Raw genomic sequence first — 20736 nt, 5'->3', positions numbered from 1 at the left:
CAAACCAGAAATACATGTTTCGTGATGGGTTTTTAAACCCGAGGGAGGACAACTTTGAGATTTGCAGGTGAGGAGAGGAGAGCAAGAATTTTCTTTTTGTTATTAATGAGAGAAAGAAACTGCCTGCTCTACACTGCAGGGGGGTGATAGGGAGAGGGTGAGGCAAAGATAAAGAATGGAGGAGCTGAGGGTGAGACAGAAAACTCGAGCAAGCGAGAGAAAGAGACGGGTAATGATAAAGAGGAGAGAAAAACAAGGAGGAGAGAAACGCTGTGAGCACATCCACAGTGAGCCGGCTGGATCTGGTTTGGCTCCGTGTCCACATGAAATGAAGCTTTTTAAAAACAGCCTTAAGATGAAGACAATGATGTCAGCCTGATCGGGAGCCGTGCAGTAAAAGTGAAGACGACTCTCTCTGTGATCGATTGTGTGATGTCAAATTTTGCAAGAGGACTTTTGCAGTTATAAAAACGTGACCGATAGAGGTCCCAGCAGTTTGTCCTGTGATCATATCTTTGTTTCCTTTAAGTCAGACTGAACCAGAACAATGTATAAATGAGAACAGAACTGTGACTTTGTCTGTGTTTGAACAAAACTCTACACAAATAACTTTCTCACATAAACAGTGTTTAAAAATTTTCACCTCGTATTTCTAATGCAAGTTTTAACAGGTGTCTGTTAAATCACCTGAAACGATTAATGTAGTGACGGAAAACACATGAGCTACCAACATAGCACAGTGAAGTGTGGATCAGGCCAAGTCCGGACAACAACTTTGAATGTGTTGTCCGGACTTGGCCTGAATTTATATTCAGGTTCGATCATTAGCTGCATTATCTACTTGATTTTTTACTGAGCACGTGCCCGTAGTCGTGGCCCCTGGGTGCGGACAGAAACTTCTCTCTGGATGAATGAGAGGAGGAAGACGAGGAGTAAAGGAAAAGAAGGGGAGACTGTAGCCAGAGGTCTGAAACCTCACTGGCGGAGCAGTTGACCCGCTGAACACTTTAAACTACCTTTAACCCGCAGAGTCTCTCTAGCCAAGAACACATAATCCAGGATTCATGCTCGTGTACGCTCACTCATTCTTGAGGCTCCTGCAACCACAGGCTCGTCCAAAGACACACGCTGTGTTTTCAGAATAAAAGCATACACCACGGCTGCATTTTCCTTAATTTAGACAAATAACTATTGCTCCCATTTATGAATCAAAGATTGGATAATGGAGGCATAGAACTAGACATTTGCCTCTGAGGAAGAAGCTTTTTTTGTGTGAGAGAGGAAAAGAAGCAGAAAAGACCGGTGAGGAAAAAAGAAAGTCGCAAATCAGGAGAAGAAAATAAAACAGAGAGTGAGCGGGGAAGTTACGAGTGGGAGACAGAGCAGAGACAGAAATACAGTGCAGAGGGCCTCTTAACAAATCGTCTAAACCTGGATCTTAAATCCAGATTGTGTCTAGACATAATTTATCCAGTTTACATTTACACCAGGGAGTCAAGTGTCTCCGGTGCTGGTGGTGAAATCACAGTTTCCTTCATAAAACACATTCCCACCCTCAGCCGTTTGTTGTGCTGCAGCTGAGCTTAAATTTTATGTGACCAAATGCTGTTCTGACTTATCAGTGGGAGACGGTAGCTTCGGCCGAATGGATCTTCAATGAGGATTTTACACTTCAATTTATCTGCGGTGATATACGTGTGAGCCGGGTCGTGGCATCCCAGGAGCATAATGGTAAAACCAGATGTTAACTGACGTTGAATACATTTCTCAGATTGTCAGGGAGGAAGCGTAGAAGCGCCTTGAGCCAGGTTTCCATCCAGGTTACATATCAAATGACCAAATAAAAAAAAAGAGTTGGCATTCAAATTTGAAAAACATTCCAATAAAGCTGGTGTTGCTCTTTTTTTGTCTCACTTTAAGTTTAACAAATCCAATGGAAGTACAAAACCTAGTAGGACTGAGAACTATAAACCAAATAGAATCATGATCATTAACAATTTTATAGTTTTTTTCCCCTAGAACAAATTGCTGTTAGACCGAAACTCAAGACAGTGATTCTAACCAGAGATCGTGTCTGCTGCTCCACGACACAAAATAAATTTGTAAATTTGTGCATGTTGCTAAAACTTGATCTAGATATTAAACATGTTCCGGAGAAACAGAAGTTACAATGATGGTGTGTTTTCTTTTGTTTAGTAGTTGGACAATGATGAAGATCCATGTAGCACGGAGGAATAGGTCAAATCAGGCTTTGGATACACAGATAGAAAGATGAATGAATTGTTGGTTGAATTAATCAGAAGGTGATGTATATTGGAAGTGAGGAAATATTCTGTAACAAAACTGAATTGACTTCCAGGCTGACTGTGCCATTTGATGCACATTTCACCCGACTGCTTTGCTTTGATGCTTCCATTGTTTTTATGGATTGTGAAGGAAATACTTGGATTGAGACCCAGCTGAAAGAAGAGATGGAGAACAGAGAGAGAGGAGGAGATGGAGATGAAGGGATGGAGGACAGGGAGAAGGGAAGGGCCATGCTGTTGATATTAGCTGCTTGTTAACTGCGCGGACAGGCCGCAAACACAACGAGAGGGAAAGAACAAGTTGTACTCTTTCCCTGTCTGCCTCCCTGGCTCCGGTTCAGTAAACGTCTCCCTCCTCAGTCTTTCTTTTTTAATCCACCTCTTCTCTCTCTTCCCTCGCTCTATCTCTCTCTCTCTCTCCAGGCCGGAGCAGAGCAATGTTTTCCCTAACCCTCACACGTACCTCCACAACACGTGCCTGTCATTATCTGTCCTTAAAGCTACAGACATCATTTTTCTCCTTCTACTGTTTTTTGAATTTGTGGGAATGGTCCTATGCTTCATATGCGATTGCCACGTGCCGGGCAGGACGAGAGAGGAGTTGTGGACAGAGGGGACACCATAGGAGGGGGTGGAGGGGACGGAGCTGCTGGTATAGGAGGAGGTGGAGGAGCAGGAGCAGGGAGGAGGGAGATGGTGGAGGCAGAGTACAGTTCGCAGTTTGTGAAGACTGAAACTTTAGTCTTAAAAACATTTCTTGGATCTGCTCTGGAAGCAGAAGTCGTCTCATTGTGGTGAAGTTTAAAAGGTGGAGCCAGAAACACAGGGAATCTAGTTAAGTGATGTTGGATCGAAGTCAACTGAAATGGCCGAGGGAAGAAATACTAAAAGAAAAACTGTAGGAAGTTATTTGAATGTGACTCTTCAGGTTTCCTTCAACTTTGAACACAAACTCTGCTGCTCTGTGTGATGTTCTCTCTAAAGCTGAGAGAGGTCTAACTTTTCAGGAAGCCGATAATTATCAGTTGATTCATTCCTAACTCGAGTGAAGAGTGGAGATAACTGAACATTTTGCAGATATTCTCTGGTTCCTGCTGCCCACAGTGAAAATGTCTGCATTTTCAACTCTTGGTCGGATCAAACGAAGACGGCTCTGAAAACATTTTTCACATTTAACAGACAGAAGGATTAATCATTAGCAACCTTGGCCGAGTCGTCGCAGGCTTCCTATGATTTATGTGTTCCTTAGAAATTGGCAGACGGTAAAACTGGTAGTTTAACTTGATCTACGATTAAGTCTCATGGATGAACATGAACCACAAGATTCTTCTTTCATAGCCTGCCCTTGACCTTTGTTGAATGGCATTACCAGTCTGTCTCTTCACTTTTATTTCCTGTCCTCTCTTTACATTCACTGTACAATAAAGGCGTATACGTAGAAATAATAAAACTGTCCATCTATCCATTCCTTAGCTACACAGCTTAACTTCTTAGGGTCAAATGCCGGCTGACTGCGGGAAACTTTGAGTTTCCAGTAAACCTAACCTTCATGTTTTTGGCCTGTGGAATAATCATCTACACTTTCACAACCTCGGAATAAATCTAAAGAGTCCAACAGTGGCGTGAGTGCCAGCGAACATCGAGCTCTGCTACTGTATCACCATGAGCAACATTAAATGTTCCTTCCCAAGAAACAGGAAACAGAGAATATTTTCCAGGTTTGTGTAAAAAATGACAAATAAAATGATTATTGATTTAGCAAAATGGTTTAAAATAATGTTCTGATTAACTGATTTATCATTGCAGCAGTAATACAATACGAACGATTAATCAACTAATCATTTGAAATTTTGAAATCTGTTTTTTACCTGTCAAAATAAGATGTGGACCAGGCTTGTATACATTGCATAAAATAAAAAAATTGTCATATATGGCTTTAATACTTTCACTTTATCAACTTTGTCAAACTGACCTTTCAGGTTCAAGCTGACTGTCCTGATGCAGCCACTCAACACGGCCTCTTATTCCAATCACTGTGGTTCTTTGACTCCACCAGTTTACATTAAACCCCACAATTGAGCTGGTTTCTGCCTCCACAGCAGCTCCGCCTGCGACACGTGGTCATACGACTAAACCTACAATCTGTGCAGTGTGTGGATGATGAGACCTTGAAGCCATAACTTTGCTGTAACAGAGAGGAAAGCAAAGTGCCAGTGAAAAAAACAAAAAACCAGAAACAAACAAAACAGAGGAAGCAGGTAATGAGTCAGAATTCTACTTTGATACAAGCCACGGTGGCCAGCTATAGCATTACAAAAGAAAAATAAATGTAACAGCTTGCAAAGGCTTTTTCAAAAGACGGAAAATTAAAATGTCTCTAGTAGTAGTAGTAGTAGTAGTAGTAGTTGAACAGTATTGTACATTATTGTAGATGTATATAAACTCCAGCAGTAGGTATGTGGGTGGGTTTGCACGGCTGGCGTAGAACAATAAAGCGAGGACTGTCGCTGATGTCAGAAACAGGAAGCGAGAGCAAGTCTCGATCACATGACGTCATCAATCTTTTTCAGATTATATGACTTCGTTTTTTGCGTTCCCAAATTATTGGGGCGTGAACGTCCATTTTTGAACCATTGGCCAATCCTGGCTTCACTGACCTGACGACAGCCTCAAACCACTCCTATTGGCAGAAAGGGCAACAACAGAGGAAGAGAGATATTCTATTAACAGCATTCTGATACCCTTCCGATTCCCCAAAACCACTGCTGAGCAAACATCACTCCCTGTCTTCAGATAGAGGAAAATCTTACTCTTTCATCCACCTGGAATTTAATGATCTGTTTTAATTTCTTTGCTCAAACCGAGCACAAATTGTCTCGTACAACATTTCCAAAGTCCTCATGTTATTGGAGGATGAACTACCTCTCTGCCTCGAAAAAGCTTTGGACGTGATGTTTGCGCAGCTGAGGAAGTTGTGAGGAGCCCAGCCCTGCCAGTGCAGTGATGTGTTTCCAAGAAGGTTTACAACTCTGTCAGTGCGGTCGATGGCTGCTGTGTGAATTGCGGGCGATGTTCCAATTACCTGCAGCAATCAGCGCTGGCCCTTGACCAGCTTTTCAGCTGAAGTCGAGAAATTCATGGCCGTGTGTAGGTGTGTGTTTCTGACCTGCCATTACACGCAGGGTGCCCACCAGCTTATTTCTGTGAAGTCACTTTCATGCCAACACCTGGGGGAAAGTTTTATATTTCTGACCCATGCACCATCTCACTATTTGGAGAACTTTAAAGTCGTGTATTTATCCATTACCAACTATATCTCAAAGTGGCAGTCTCCAGGATTTTCATTTTAAGATCTTTCCAGTAGCTCAGAACATTTGTTCCTTAGAAATATTCAAAATTTTGATCTCTGAAAAACCTTTCCTTGAGGTCCTCAAATAGCTTAAATGTAACTCTTCACCTTCCTTGTTTCCCGATTGGAATCTATGAATAAGCTAATATGACCCCGCCCCTGCTACCAGGAATGCACACTTTCAAGCTCAAACCTCCTCACAGAACGGTGGGAAAAGGACAATCATTGCCACATAATCAAAACTTGAAAAGTTAGTCTTTTCGAGATTCAGAACAAAATTTTATCTGCAGTTACCATCAGCAACGACAGCTGTGGCCAAATTAACCAGGACTGAAATCTTTAAAACTTGCCAACTTTAACCATGAGATCCAAACAGTGAGATGGTGCAGAAGGCTAAATATAAATTACAATATGATAACAGATTTTCTGTTGATACTGACAGTGATATCACATTACTGATATTACAGATTAAATGTAAAAAAAAAGAGAAATTTAGATCAAATATCCTGTGGTTATTGGACCTGACAGAGTTGCAAAATTCAGAGATCACCACAGCACATTTCGGGCCGTGAGCCAACACCCACACCAGTATACCACACAGATGACAGCGATGCTTTGAAGTTGCACTATTGGATATTGATAAAAAAAAGAACCGGCAAAAAGACTCCAGTCTACAGTAACTACGAAGCGGAAGGAGAGGGCATTGAAGCCACACTGTAAATACAGAATAATAACCAGTTTGTGTTTGCTAAGGCTGCACAATATCTAGCAAAAGAAAAGTCTGAAGCTGCAATTATCAAAACGGTAATTTTAGGTACAACGATGCTGTTCTCTGACTTTCAAACGACAGAGAGTCTGGAGAAGCAGCAAGTCTAACTCACCTAACCACCCACGCAAATTTCTGCAGAGGAAATTAATTCTTTTTTTTGTTTTTTGCCAGCACTGTGCAGCCTTGGCATTGGCTACTACGCGCTAGGCCATACATGTGAGGCCTTGTCTACAAAGTCAGGCTACTTCTGAACATTGAATATTGAGACCAGTATTACATTTGTCTGTCCTATTAACACAAGAACGGTACTAACCACCTGGCGGAGGATCACGTGGCGCCGTAATGACACTAAACCACGACCTCGCTTTCAGAAACGAGCGTTGTTGCGGTAGTTGTTATGGTCAGTTTCCATGCCGATTGTAATAGTTAGCCAACGCAGAAATTCAGAACGGGAACGCCTGTTCCCGAGTTCATGTCGTTACAAAAATTTGCTTGAGACAAAACTTAATTTCCAACCCTGCGACTCAGAGGAGGATTTTTACAGATTTGTGTCTGCATCTGAGTTGAAAAAGAGAAAATTGTGGCAGACTAACGGTGTGAATCTTCTGCGATGGCTACACCTGAAGGACGAAGGAGACAGGGACACTGCGCTGTCACCTGTAGTAATACTCTCCTGCTGATAGGGGGCGTTGCACTCTGAGTAAGCTCATACTTCCTGATGCAGTCAGGACCACATATACATAAAAAACTATTCATCTTGTACATTATAACCCTGTTATACCAGCTCTGGTGTGTGTGTGTGTCTGTGTGTGTGTAAGCTGTATGTTGTGTGTTCAGTTCAGCAGCATTTGGCTTTTTTCTGAAGGGGGTTTAACATGCGAGTGTTTTTGCAACCATCGCTGGCCCGTTGCTGTGGTGACGGGCTTTTCCTGCGCGAAGCCCCTGGTGAATGCAGATCATGAGAGAATCCAGGTCAGGTGTATTGGTGCTGGAGCAGAATCAACAGTGCCAGTAAAGGGGTTCACACCTCAACACCTTCAGTGTTTCAAACCCAACCACCAGCGGGCCGGGCCAGGTCGAGCAAAACCGAATTAAAACCCGAGCCGACCCACAGAGCGCTGGCAGAGTTGTCTGACATCCTTATCTAACATTCTTCATCTTGAAAACCAGAGTCGGAGCACGTGCATGTGCTGCTTTGATGCACAGATCTGTTCTTTGGCGTGGTCACTCCAGAGGACAGGTGATAAGGTGTCCAAACAGAAAACAACAAAGGAAGTACATTGGACCTGCACCTCTATTTAAACGTCTGTTCATCAGACCTGGGTAAAGCAGCCCTTAAATTTCACACGAGATTTTTGAGTTCACCACAATTTGGCCCCGGATGGGTTTCGGGTCTTCGCTGCAGAGAGGCGAGAGAAGTAATTAAACGGCCCGATCTTGTAGTTGACCACCAAGCCAATATTACCGGTCGGACATGTCCGGCTCATCTGGTAATGAAGTTAAAATGAGCTTGATTATCGGTCGAGACTATTAAACCCAGGGCTGATGGTCATATGGTCACACTGAGAGAGGGAGCATGCTCAGTAGTAGTCATGTAGGAGTTCAAACAGTGAAATAGGGAAAGTTCTAGACATACACACATCACTATATATATATATATATATATATATTGTATATGATATAAAATATGTATATATATGTATCTTCGCCTTGCGTCGCATTTTTGATTAATTTTTTTAACCCTTTATTCTTCTTTTTAAAAGTTTTTTTTAACCCCTGAGAAATACCATGGACTGCTTAAGTACAAAATACAACTCTCTGAGAGAACAACGAAAAACTATTTAAAAAAAACAAATTTAAACAAATTTACAAACAACTGAACATAAGAGCTTCTGAAGCTGATTATTACATTGTCATCGTTCGGCGAACAGGAGAAGGTGCAGCAGAGCTATTGGTGAGAAGAGCGTGGCCCAGGCAGACGTCAGTGTTGGGCATCGTACGACATGAATAAATATATATCATAAATGCTAAATCATATAGAATCACATGGAGGAGCTGAAGAATGACTAACTTGTTTCTCTTGACGCAGGAAAGCCTCTTTTTCCACTGGTCAAAAACACCACTAACAGCCACTTACATCTGGCTTTTGTCTGCAATGGGAATTGATACAATCAGAATTGACTCCCAAGTCAGGGTGAGTGACATCAAACAGAAAGTCAAACTCCTCTACTGACAATGGGAGAAGATTTAATTGCTTTTTTAAGTGGGTTTACCCGGGATTAAAAAAACACAATTTAAAGAATCATTAAATGATGATGGATAAATAAGCACTTTGGAACCTCGTTTAGATAAGTGCTATACAAATAAAGTTATAATATTTATTGTTGTTATTTTAAGCTGCACAGAGGAAGCTCATGTTAAGCAGCATAGTGAGTCACTTATCAGTTTATGATTTGCGTTGGGATTCTACGACCGGGCCAAACTCTGCTCCTCGACGGCTCTGAACTGCAGTGATCTAGTTGGGGGGGGGGGGGGGGGGGGCAGAGAACAGTAGGCAGCTCTTTGCACAGACAGCACAGTTTTGGCTCTGCTTCGAAAACTGTCACAGACGCTTTGTTGATTAATGGCAAACGCTGCATTCACATCCTTGTTTCAGGCACTAAGCAATTGTTAAGGTGACAAGGAGCTGGCCACGCTCGGTAACCAAGCCGACTGGGTTACCTTTTGGTTTTGATTGTTACAAATCCGATTGAAAAATTGATCTACCTATTGATTGTTGGATTGATTGATTGATTGAGAAAGTGGGGGGTTTTGGGGGGAGGGGTCGGCGGGGGGGGGGGCACAGGGCGAGCGACAGAAGGCACAGAGTTTCTACAAAGAGTTTTTCCTCCAAAGATTCGGGCTGAAAAAAAAAAAGAAAATTAAAAAAAAAGAACTCAGAACCAGGAAGAATTTGAAAGCAGCCGACAGAAGTCAGAGCCAATATTTTCTGTGATGTGAGCAAAGGGATTGGCTTTAAGTAGTTTGTGTGTCAGTGTGTGTGCGTCTGTGGGTTTGCGTCTCCGTGTGGCGATCTGAATGAGACCCAGGGATGAGGTCCATATCGGTTTAATATCCAAATCCTGGAAAATCAGACAATTTTGAGGGAAGTCTTCTAAGAGTACTTTTTAAAAGGGAGCTGACGTGATGAGAATTGACCTCGACCCTGAAGGAGCATCCATTACCCACACGAGTGCTTAAAATACAGCTCTGATGACAAGCTAGTTGTGCTTTTCAAGGTTGGATACGTGTTGTCTGGTGTCACCGCCACACACACACACATTCAGAACAAGTCTGGTGTGAAATTGTCTTTCCACTGAATATATTCAAGAAAACAAGGACTTGTTGGATGCTTCTCAGGTCACAAAAGACCAAACAAGATGGAGACCCTGAAACCAGCTTGAATAATAATAACAGTAATTATCAATAATGCCCCAAAGTGTTTGTTCTGACAGAAACCACAGACATGAGGCCAGAACGGGGTACTTCAACACCCAGAAACAAAACGACTAAATGTAATGTTTGTTTCCTATTTGTTGAATATGTCGCGTTATAGAACAACGAACTACGGTCCAGCGGAGAAGCTCTAATGTACGACAGGCAAACAGCTACATTCAAATTTCCCAACCCCCCAAAATAACAAAGCAGGTGAGCTGAATAGATTTTCTGATTGGTAGATGTGACCGGGATTTGGATGAACGAAGCCATCACTGGGCACAGATGGAGAAACAATTAGCCGGCGGGACTCTGCTTGGGTAACTGTGTGTTTGTGAGTGTGTGTTGATTTAAGTCTTGGTTCTTTAAGATGCCAGCACGCTCCTTCTCAACAGGTCCTCGTTCCCAGAATGCAACTGTGGCAAGCGGAGTTTGCGTCCGGCAGAGCGCGTGTCCGAGTCGCTCTGCTCGCCGTCAGAGAAGTACCCGTCAGTCTCGGTGGCATCCAGCAGGGACGTGTCCCTGAGCGGCAGTTCCATGGACTCCAGGGCCCCTAGGCCTCCACGTCCGTTCATGCCCCTCCCTCTTGATCTCCCGTGGCGGGCCAGACGGAGCCGTGGAGCCCGGCTGCAAAGGACGGCCCCTGTGTCAGGAACCGTGAGCCCGGGACTGGAGGCTGGAAGTGGAGACGAACCCGACGGGAAAACAGCTCCAGCTCCTGATGAGACATCAGTCCCCTCGGCGAAGCTGTTCCAGGGGCCGGGGTCCTCCGAGATGTGACAGGAATCCATTTTGGAGATGGGTGGCTGTGGTGTCGGGTCCCCCTGCAGGTCAGAGCTCCTGGTGTGGTGGTGGTGATGAAGGTGGTGATGGTGCAGGCCCTTGGAGGAAGCCCTGGACCTCTCCCCTCTCCGGATCACTAGGCTGGGATTTTCCTCAGCCACGCTCGCCCGGGGGCTTTTTGCAGTGGAGGGGCTGCTGGCGGTGGAGATGGCCGCCGTCGAGAGGAGCGTCTGCGTCTGCTCGGGGGCGGCGGGTTGGCCACGCCCACGGGGTTTGGTGCTTCCCCGTCTGCGGCCCAGCTGGGGGGTTTTCCAGGTGGACTGCATGGAGTTCTCCATCATAAGGTTTAACAAGCTCTCCTCGCCCTGCAGGAGCTGCATGAGAGGGGGAGATATGGGAGGTGATGTATGGAAAGATGGATAGACATTGAAGAAAGAGAAGGTGTGATGAGATGAACAAAAAGGAGAGTGGGTCATAGTGAGGAGGATGAGAAGAAAACAGCCAAATCAGTTCAGTTTTACAAGTTTTGCATTGGGAATATTGCTCATAGATCAAATAGAATTTGCACATTTCTGATTTAAAAGATCAAAATTCTTCCCTTTAATATTTTGGAACAGAATTACCCACCCACCCACATATGAGCAACTAACGCCAGATTTGTTGAGTAAAATGAAGATCCAAAACAAAGTGGTTTAATATCATATGACAAGAAAAAATAACATAAAACCTGAAGCTTTAGATAATTGTCCGTGATAAATTGAAGCTCTGTTTATTTTTGCAGATTGTCTTATAAGGATTTCAAGTATCAACATCTCTGCTTCACAGAAAAAAGACCATGTTTCTGATTCTGGTTTTTGTTATTTGTTCTGCGACACATTTCCAAACAATTGGAGTTATGTCATGTAATGCGGTCGGAGCCTCCTGCCAATCGATACACAAACAGAACACATTCCGGAGGAGAACAGCGGGTCAGTCCCAGTGCAGCTCTGCTCTGACCAGCAGCTCTCGCATCTGACTCATCGACAAAGAAAGGAGCAGCTCTCACACATCACTTCAAACTCCATGTAAAGAGGGAGGGTTGACTAAAGTATCGTTACTTTGATATCTTTTGGATACCACAATACACTCTCTGTCGACAGTACCGAAAAGTACCGAAGCCGATCTAGAACCAGACTTTTAAACCCAATAGGCTGCATCGAAGCATTAAAACAGCACAGAGGAAAATCATGTGATCCTCAAATTGTGGCTTTTTACATAATGGTAAAAACACTGTTTTTTGGGTGCATTCATTCCTTGCATTAATTAATGGATTATATAAATAAATATGCATTGCTTAGAGAAAAATATTACATGTACAATTGTGAACAACCTTTTTTCGTTATTGAGTATCTTATTCTAGTATCGTATCAAAGTCTGAGATTTTGCTATTGTGTCAACCTAATAAAGATCCAATTTAAAGTTGCATTGAAATAATTCTACATAAAAGGTAATGACTCTGGTTTCAGGTGTGAAGGTCTAATTTTTCTCTGTCGTTTTGTGGCTCTTGTAGTACTTCACTACACTATACATATACTACTATATAATGTAATACAACAAAAACTTTGAAACTCTTTAGAAAACCATCGAGGAACTGACTGTGGTAAATTTCTGAGAAATGTTCTGTCTAATAATCGACCAATTGTGAAACTGAAAAAAACAACAAAAGTAAAAAATGATGTTACAAAACAAAAAGTTTTTCAGCCGGGTTAACATTACAAATTGAATACCTGATACATCAATACTGCACTCTAATGCTGTAGGATCAATGAGCTTTGATGAAACAGCTCACAAAGTACTGACTTACAGTTTGTGTTTTCCTGTTTTCGAAGTTGATAAAATAAAAACTGTGTATTGACATTTGAAGATAAACTTAGTGTTTAATATCTGTTTACTGCAGTTACTTTTTGAAAGAACACCCCACCTACACATTCTCTCTACTTTTACAGACATCAGTTTTGTGGAGATTTTGCCACCTTCCTTAACTGAGAACAACTTTTGTGCCAAGACCTTTATGTAACTTTGGATGTCCATGTCTTTCAGGCCTGAAGGCAGGATAGTGGCTCCGGGCATTAGGTCTGTGTACTGGACTCAGATTAACTTCAAGAGGTGATGGACCGTTTGACGCTGCTAATTTTAGCCATTTGGAGTTTGCCATGTTTGCTTTAATTCATTGCCAAGAGCCAGAATACATGCACACCACTTATTCAATAAGCAAAAAATATGTCACTGTGTATTAGGATCATAACATTACAGCTAATGCATCATCCTCCAGGCCTCCTGCCACTGAAGCCCTACCTGGTCGGAGAGCAGGCTGCCACTCTTGTCCCCGTGCTGGGCTCCCAGTGCCCACTGGCTCAGCATGTCGTCAGCGGTGATCTGAACCGACTGGGCGAGCCAGCTGTCGAACAAAGAGTTGTCCAGGGGGAAGGACTTTGACAAACCTGAGGAAAGGGTGAGGGACAGGAGCAGGGAGGGAGGAGGATTCGGGGTGGGGGGGGAGAGATGGGACGATATCAAGGAAAAGAGAGAGTGGTGAAGTCAGACAGGTGAGAGATGGGATGGAAATGGTGGGGATGAAGGGAAGAGAGAGGTAGACAAGAGGGAGAAAGACAAAGCAGATAGGTGAGGGGGAGCAGCACATTTTTCATAAATTATTAATAAACAAACTTCTAAAAGTGTCAGTGACATTGAAGGGAACTGTCTTAAAGAATAAAGAGCATACATAGAACAAGAGCACCAAGGTCACACTTGATATCCCTCGATTCTGTTGAGTCAGGGTCACCTCAGTCAACAGAGGTACTTTATCTCAAATAGGCATAATTATTCTTAGACTTTCTTTTCTTTTAAATAACTTAAACACATGTCACTCAAAGTGGATCACTTTAACAGAAAAAGAAAATAAATCCATCTTTACAGATGAATAAAACCAGCTTGGAACACTTGAAGGTAATTGGCGCTGTATCTGTAATATTAGTAGTCGATTTCTGTTCTAAAATCTCACAATATGTCAAATAAATATGTAACTTAACATTTCAAAACTCTTGAAACACATTTTGTGATCATGGTAACGCGAATGAGGTCATACTCTGAATTAGCAGCAATCACATTAAGACAAGTGGCGTATGCCAACCTTAGCCACATTAGTTAGACAGGTATACATCTTGTTCGCATTATAACGTCCTATTGGAGTTGTCACTGTATTTTGCGACATCGACATATGGCAAATACCAACTGATTGACGTATTCACATCATAATCAGACTATACTCTGTCACATGTTAAATAGAATACTCTTAGAAACTAATGTAAACAAATATTATATGAGGTCAAAAGCTGGAATATAGCAGTCTGTTGTCATTGATATGTTTGCCTGAATGAGCTCCAAATCCAAACATGAGGGCTTCATCAATAATGGAAATATATATTAAAGTCGTTTTGCAGCAGAGAGCTTGTTTCTGTTTCCCTTGTACAGAACTGTAACAGTCTGGGACTGAGCGCTGTCTTAGTGTGTGTGTTCGTGTGTGTGTGTGTGTGTGTGTGTGTGTGTGTGTGTGTGTGTGTGTGTGGAGGCTGCAGACAAAGCTCCCTGCTTTTAAATGTATTTGTGTGTAATTAGGAGGTTTTCATGGGTCCTTTTGTATCATTGTGGGCAGTGAAAGTGCTGCCAAAGCGCTGTGAGTAGGTCTGTGACATTTTAGTCTTTCTCACCCTGACACACACAAACACACACAACAACAATGCAGTAAACTGCAACCTGGGGAGAACACAGAATTTGAGGGTGGGATCTGTCACTTTTTACACTTCTTCTCCCCTGTTACCAGGGTTACCCACATTTTGTCTTCCGAGTTGTTCACTCAGATCTTTACATTATCTAATACTTGTGTATTGCATGTATATATATTTCTTTCGGTTAGAGGTGGTTCACATAACCATGACTGAATATCCTTTATACAGTCCACTTTTTGAATATTTTTAAATTCATTGAAGTTTAGCTTTGGAGAAATTAAACTAAAAATGAAATTATTAAATGAAAAACAGATTAAATGGTTGATATACATGTTTTGCAAAGTACAGACTGCTGATAAAAAGAAAGGCCATTCAAAAGATAACTTGCAAATTAGGACCAACTCCTGAAAGTGAACCGTCTACCAGTGCTCAACCTGAACGATCGGCTGTTTGCCCTGAATCATGAGGGTGACGATCTGTGCACTCTGTGTAAATTTGCTATAAATAGCCACGTATCAACCAGCAACAGACACACAACTGAGTGTGTGGAAGTGTGTGTGTGTTCACTTTAGCCTCTGACTGAACTCAACACTCAGCAGAAACTCTAGATAGTCACTTGCCCCCCGAAGAATTTGTGTCTGTTTGCGTCTTTCCATTGACTTTGCATTCGATTGCAACAACTTGCTAGTTTACAATGATTGATTGCTTAATACTCTGGATAGATGCATCTAAGACATTGGACCTTAACTTGATAAGAGTCTGTGCTTGTAGTTACAGAGGATGTTCACGCACAGTGGGATGACAACAGCTCTCATATTTCTATGAAGAACTAACGAACTAAGCTCACAACAACACACACACAAAACATTCGGTAGGTGTGTAAATAAAGAGCAACCAATTACAGACAGTAAAGTAGAATGTTCCTTGTTGGTAAAGCAGCAGGCAAAAGTTAATGTGCAGCAGATTCAGAAATGATTTAAATACCCAGAGGGTGTCATATGGAAAAATAATGACATTTAGTTTTCGTATTTAGCCGGAAACAATCATTAAACTCTGCATGAGAACACTACAAGACTGTCGTATCCTCTGAGGAACAACTGCCTCATAGCTCCTTATAGACATGATTAAAATGTCAATGATGTTGACAAAAGACTTCACACAAACACACAAATAAGTGTGCGCACATATTTTTGAGGTCCAAGCCTCGTTCTCTCCTTTTGTCCCTCCCCTGTCTTTCCAGCCAGGACATAATAAATCTTCACAGCCTGTAATAATCTGCCAAGCAGGACGGCAGGAGGCTGCTGGGGTGGCTGTAACACCAGCCATCCACCGCACGCACATGCACACACACACACACACGCCGTTGTCTTTTCCATGACGCAGCATGTCTCTGCAGGAGTCAGTAAAGCTCAGAGGGAGGGAATAGGTGACGGAGGGGGAAAAAAAGACAGTGAGGAAGTGTGAAGAAAACAGGAGGTTGATAGAGAGTAAGCAGAGTTTAGGGAGAGGACCTACAACCTACAAGACGCTACTGTGCGGTCTGTTCCAATTCTGTCCCATATTATACCTCCTAATATTTGTTTGATATATGGAAAAACACAGGAAATACACCTTTTTTCAACATCACAGATTAAAAAGCATTCAAAAAAGATGTGAGAGGCAACAACTCTCTCCTTGTCAATGTGGTTCTATGAGAATGTTTTCCAGTGAAAAGTAAAAGGCAACATGCAAAAACACTCAATCATGACCATTAGACTGGATTAGATTTTTAACTGAATTTAGGCTGGATCTCAGTTGTGAAGATCGAACTCCTCCGTGAGTATGAAGATTTCAAATTCCCTCTTCCAATCACCACTGGCATATGGGTCTCACTAATAAACAGTGGGGATAGGGGACAGTGCATCTGAGGAGGAATTGGGCTACATGTCTGTCTTCCTGATCCCAGAACACGGAGAGGAAGACAAAGCCCTGGGAGACAGGACCAGACCCGACAGAGAACAGATGGCCCGACACACACACACACACACGCACCCACACACACTGAGACTGTGAGATTTGAACACATACAGCATGCGAAGACAAACATACAAATGAAACAAATATATTATGCACACACATATATACGCATACACAACAGACACACAAAAGTGAAGCACATACACAGAGGGGCTTGTTTCTCATGGAAAAACGATGTGAAAGATTATTTCCAAACATCTTTTCTACATCTCGCTGCAGCCTCCATTCCTCAGCAGTCAGGCTGAAAGACTGAGAGGGATCTAGAGAGGAAGAAAGACGGAAGGATAAACCACTGAGAGAGGCAGTGATATAACACAGAGCGCAAGATGAAAAAGAGACTGATTCACTGTGAAAAACAGACGAGGTGGAAACTTAGATAAATAGAGAAGGAGAGGGAGATCATATCAGAGCAGGGGGAGAGTGAGGCAGAGGGAAACTATGCTCCTGTCCTCTGTTGTTATCTGTGTTTATTGATCATATTCACTTTGACAGGAAAGTACTGTTGGCTCTGTGCTGCTCAGCTCTGGTTAAATAAGGAAATGAGACAGCCCTGCGTCATGGCTTTGTGTGTGTGTGTGTGTTGTGCGTGCGCGCATGTGTGCATGTTTATATAAATTTGTGTGGGTGGGTGAGAAGCTGAAAACATCTATGCCAGATTGTATCTTGCATGTAAGATGCAAACGCACATGATGATGTACAATATTCTATGTACTCTCTTTCATGTAACAGTTCATTATGTAAACTCTTTATCAAAACTGATACAATGATAGAATAAAGTAAAAGATATTTCAAATGTTGTTGTTGTCAACGTCGCTCCTGTTGGCTTAAGGTCCATTGTACTGTTTCACTGGGAACACACTGAGCACCGATCAGGGTCCAACAGGTTAAAGAAATACTAGAACATACAGACGAGTTCCAGGTTGAAATAAGGCTAAACTGGGTGTAATAGTGAAAGTTTTTAAATGTGTTACATATAATCAATCAGTTCAATGACAATATTTCAGTTTTCTCCTCTAATTTGAGACCAATTTTAAGCCCCAAAACTTTAAATAACTAAACAATGTTATGTTTTTCTGTGAAGAAAGTAAAAATGAAAATCTTACATGTCCATTACTGTAGTGAAAAATGGGAGTGACTGGTAGACATATATTCAGATATGTTGAACATAACAGCTATAAAACTGTAATTACATAAAATGTAACATTTAATTTAGGTTGTGTACATGTAATGTTTACAGAACTCATCTGCAGTGATATTGAGCGTCTGGGCTCATTGGATCCAGCAGCTTATTCGTTTTTAAGACAAAGGTGCAGTATTTTGTGAGTATTTTGTGCAACATGGGGAGGGGCGATATGTAAAAAAATCAGTGGATATCGATATACATCGCGTTATAAATCAAATAACCATAAAGTTACTTTTTTATGTACAAATGTTTTTTTCTTATGCACAAAACAGATTTAACTTGCCCGTACATTTATCCTGTGCCACTGCACTTTACTTATAACATTTCATACAAACCACTACAGGGAAAAGGTGTATATAATGTACATACACAGCATATTAAAATAAAATAAATTTATATTTACAAACGTTATTCAATTGCTTTTTTTATATTTCTTTATTCTCTTGTCTATCTCATTCTGCTGCGCCTGCTGCTGTAACAACTGAATTTCCCCGGTGTGTGGATCAATACAGTTTTATCTTATCTTATCTTAAATCAGCTCCAAAGAGGCACGTTACTCAGCTGGTCTACAAGTGACTCTGCTCCTGTGATGTTTTCTAATCACTCAAACTTATGACTGATCTATATAAAAACTTGCTAAAAATTCATATTTATGTTCCTGGATAAACAGGGCATGTTTTTTCTGCAACAAAGAAGTTTTCGTCTCTGTCCCTCTTCACAGAACTGATAATCACATGGGACATTTACCTTCTAGTCCCATATTCTAAACTATCACCTCTAGTGTTGTGTGGCAGGTTTAAACATGTGTCTCATAAACTCTAGAGCGAATCAAACAAACACAAAGTCAGTGCTGCACGTGTCCTAATAACTCAGTGCTGGTGTTTATTGTTAAAGTGTAAAGTGAGCGCAGGTCAGAGGAGGAGTGAGGAGGAAGCAGACTCCGACTGGAGACTCTAACACAGGACGACCGGTACTATAATGTGCATTAATATAAAAAAGCCAAACTACAAAGTGCTACATGTAAGTGCAATGTATAAGTGCAACTAACTTTTTTTTCTTTTCAACCTCAGAGTGGACAATGGTTATTAGTTCATCATCTTCTTAACCAAGATGTAGTCGGAAGAGATGCCTTTTAAGCCTGAGGTGGAAGATGTGTAGACTTTCTGCTTTCCTGATGTCAATGGGGAGCTCGTTCCACCATTTGGGAGCCAGGACAGCAAACAGTTGTGATTTTGTTGAGTGGCTAGCCGTGTCCTGGATGTAGACTGGACCCGATCCGTTTACAGCACGGTACGCAAGTACTAGTGTTTTGAAACGGATGCGGGCAGCTACTGGTAACCAGTGAAGGGAGCGGAAGAGCGGAGTAGTGTGAGGGAACTTTGGTTAAAGACCAGTCGAGCTGCTGCACTCTGGACGAGCTGCAGCGGTCGGATGGCACTAGCAGGCAGATCAGCCAGGAGGGAGTTGCAATAACACTAGGTGTGAGATGACAAGAGCCTGAACCAGAACCTCTTGAGTGAGAGGGGGACCATGTTTCTACACGATCGGGTTGTTGCAGCAATGTCGGCAGTAAGGGAGAGTTGACTGTCGAGTGACACACCCACGTTCCTAGCGGTCTGGGTGGGGGCTACCACGGAGTTGTCGATGGTGAGAGTAAGGTCATGGGTGGGAGAGCCTTTCCCTGGAAGGAAATGTAGCTTGGTCTTGTCAAGGTTGGTTTTTAAGTGCTGTGCGAACATCCACTTAAAGATGTCAGTCAGACAAGCAGAGATTCGTGCTGCTACCTGTGTTTCAGATTGGGGAAAAGAGAGGATTAGTTGGGTGTCATCTGCGTGGCTGTGGCAGGAAAAGCCACGAGAGTGAATAACAGAGCCGAGAGTGTTGGTGTAAAGGGGAATAAAGGAGGGGACCCAGGATGGAAGCTTGAGGGAACCCGGTAGTGAGTGGACAAGGTTCTGACCCAGATCCTCTCCAAGTTACTGTAGGTACGGTCTTTGAGGTAGGATAAGAGCAGGGATAGGGCAGAGCCTGAGACACCCAGAATCTGAAGGGAGGAAATAAGGACAGAGGAGAGAGGGGCTGCTCTAGCAGTGTGAAGATGCTCAGTGACAGCAAGGAGGGCAGTCCTATAAGACCTGACTTATTAGCACTGTGGCTAAATATAATTGTCCAACATAATTGTCTGATTGTGAGTTTCCCAAAGATTGACATCTGCTATAACCAACATGAAGGATTGTTTGAACTGCTGAGGTCTTATCACAGTTGCATACACAACATGATTTCCTCATCATAACGGAGATTCTTCCACTGCCTATTTCTCTAAGCTCGAGGCCACGGCTAACACAAAAAGCCCAAAATCCAAACTCCAATAAGTGGAAGTGGATTATATGTTTAAGAAATCTTAACAATAGAGTGCATTAGCCGTATCCAGTTTCTAACAAAATATTATATTCCTCAGCGTTAGAGCCCACTTAGTTATCGCCAGAGCGGCTGCAGGTTTCATGCTTTGATGACAGCGGGACGTCTTTGTTGGGTGATTTTGAAGCTTGGAGCTACTTTCTGTCATGTTCGTTTTCTGAGATCACAGAAAGAAAGAAAGAAAGCCTTTCACGTGTTGCTTTAAAGCAGCTTTAACTGGTGGAGATTTCTCACTTGCTTGTGAGTCGTGTGTTAATAAGTCAGTGGTGCATGTCGCAACTTATTATCACAAATAAACATCATAAACAAATTTGTCTTTTTCTATTTCAGCTGCGGAGAAGAGGGGAATTCACCTTAAAGTGTTAAAATACTATAAATCTCATCTCGTGGTTTTACTCAGAAGAACTTGGAGGAATTTCAATTAATCATCACAACTATTTTTCATTCAGACTCATAGATATTAATCATTGTGTAGCAGAATGTCATCACAGGACTATTCTTTACTTATTAGATCTAGATACATATAAACAAGTGTTGTATAAGACTACAAATCCACCCACTTCACGTCCTACATATGGAAGCTATTCACAGCGTAGGGGTTTGTTTTTAGAGGAAGCTTGAAGATATGGAGGACTTTGTTTTTCTGTGTATTTGCCAACACAAGCAAACAGTAT

The 20736-nt window shown here is 42.2% G+C and overlaps 1 protein-coding gene across 1 annotated transcript in view; it reads right to left on the bottom strand.

Annotated features, from left to right (window-relative positions):
• Positions 1-9334: 9334 nt before the first annotated feature.
• Positions 9335-20736, bottom strand: part of jade2 (jade family PHD finger 2) — a 155376-nt gene continuing 143974 nt past the window's right edge. Inside the window, exons 13-14 of the mRNA XM_061086026.1 lie at positions 13016-13161; positions 9335-11055 (exon numbers count right to left, since the gene is read on the bottom strand). Coding sequence (XP_060942009.1) covers positions 10264-11055; positions 13016-13161 — 938 coding nt within the window. The 3' untranslated portion in view covers positions 9335-10263. The remainder of the gene's footprint in view (positions 11056-13015; positions 13162-20736) is intronic.

This window comes from Limanda limanda, chromosome 14 (assembly GCF_963576545.1).
Source record: "Limanda limanda chromosome 14, fLimLim1.1, whole genome shotgun sequence".
NCBI classification, from domain to species: domain Eukaryota; kingdom Metazoa; phylum Chordata; class Actinopteri; order Pleuronectiformes; family Pleuronectidae; genus Limanda; species Limanda limanda.
The sequence above is the reverse complement of the archived record's forward strand: the minus strand, read 5'-3'. Positions and strand labels throughout refer to the sequence as shown.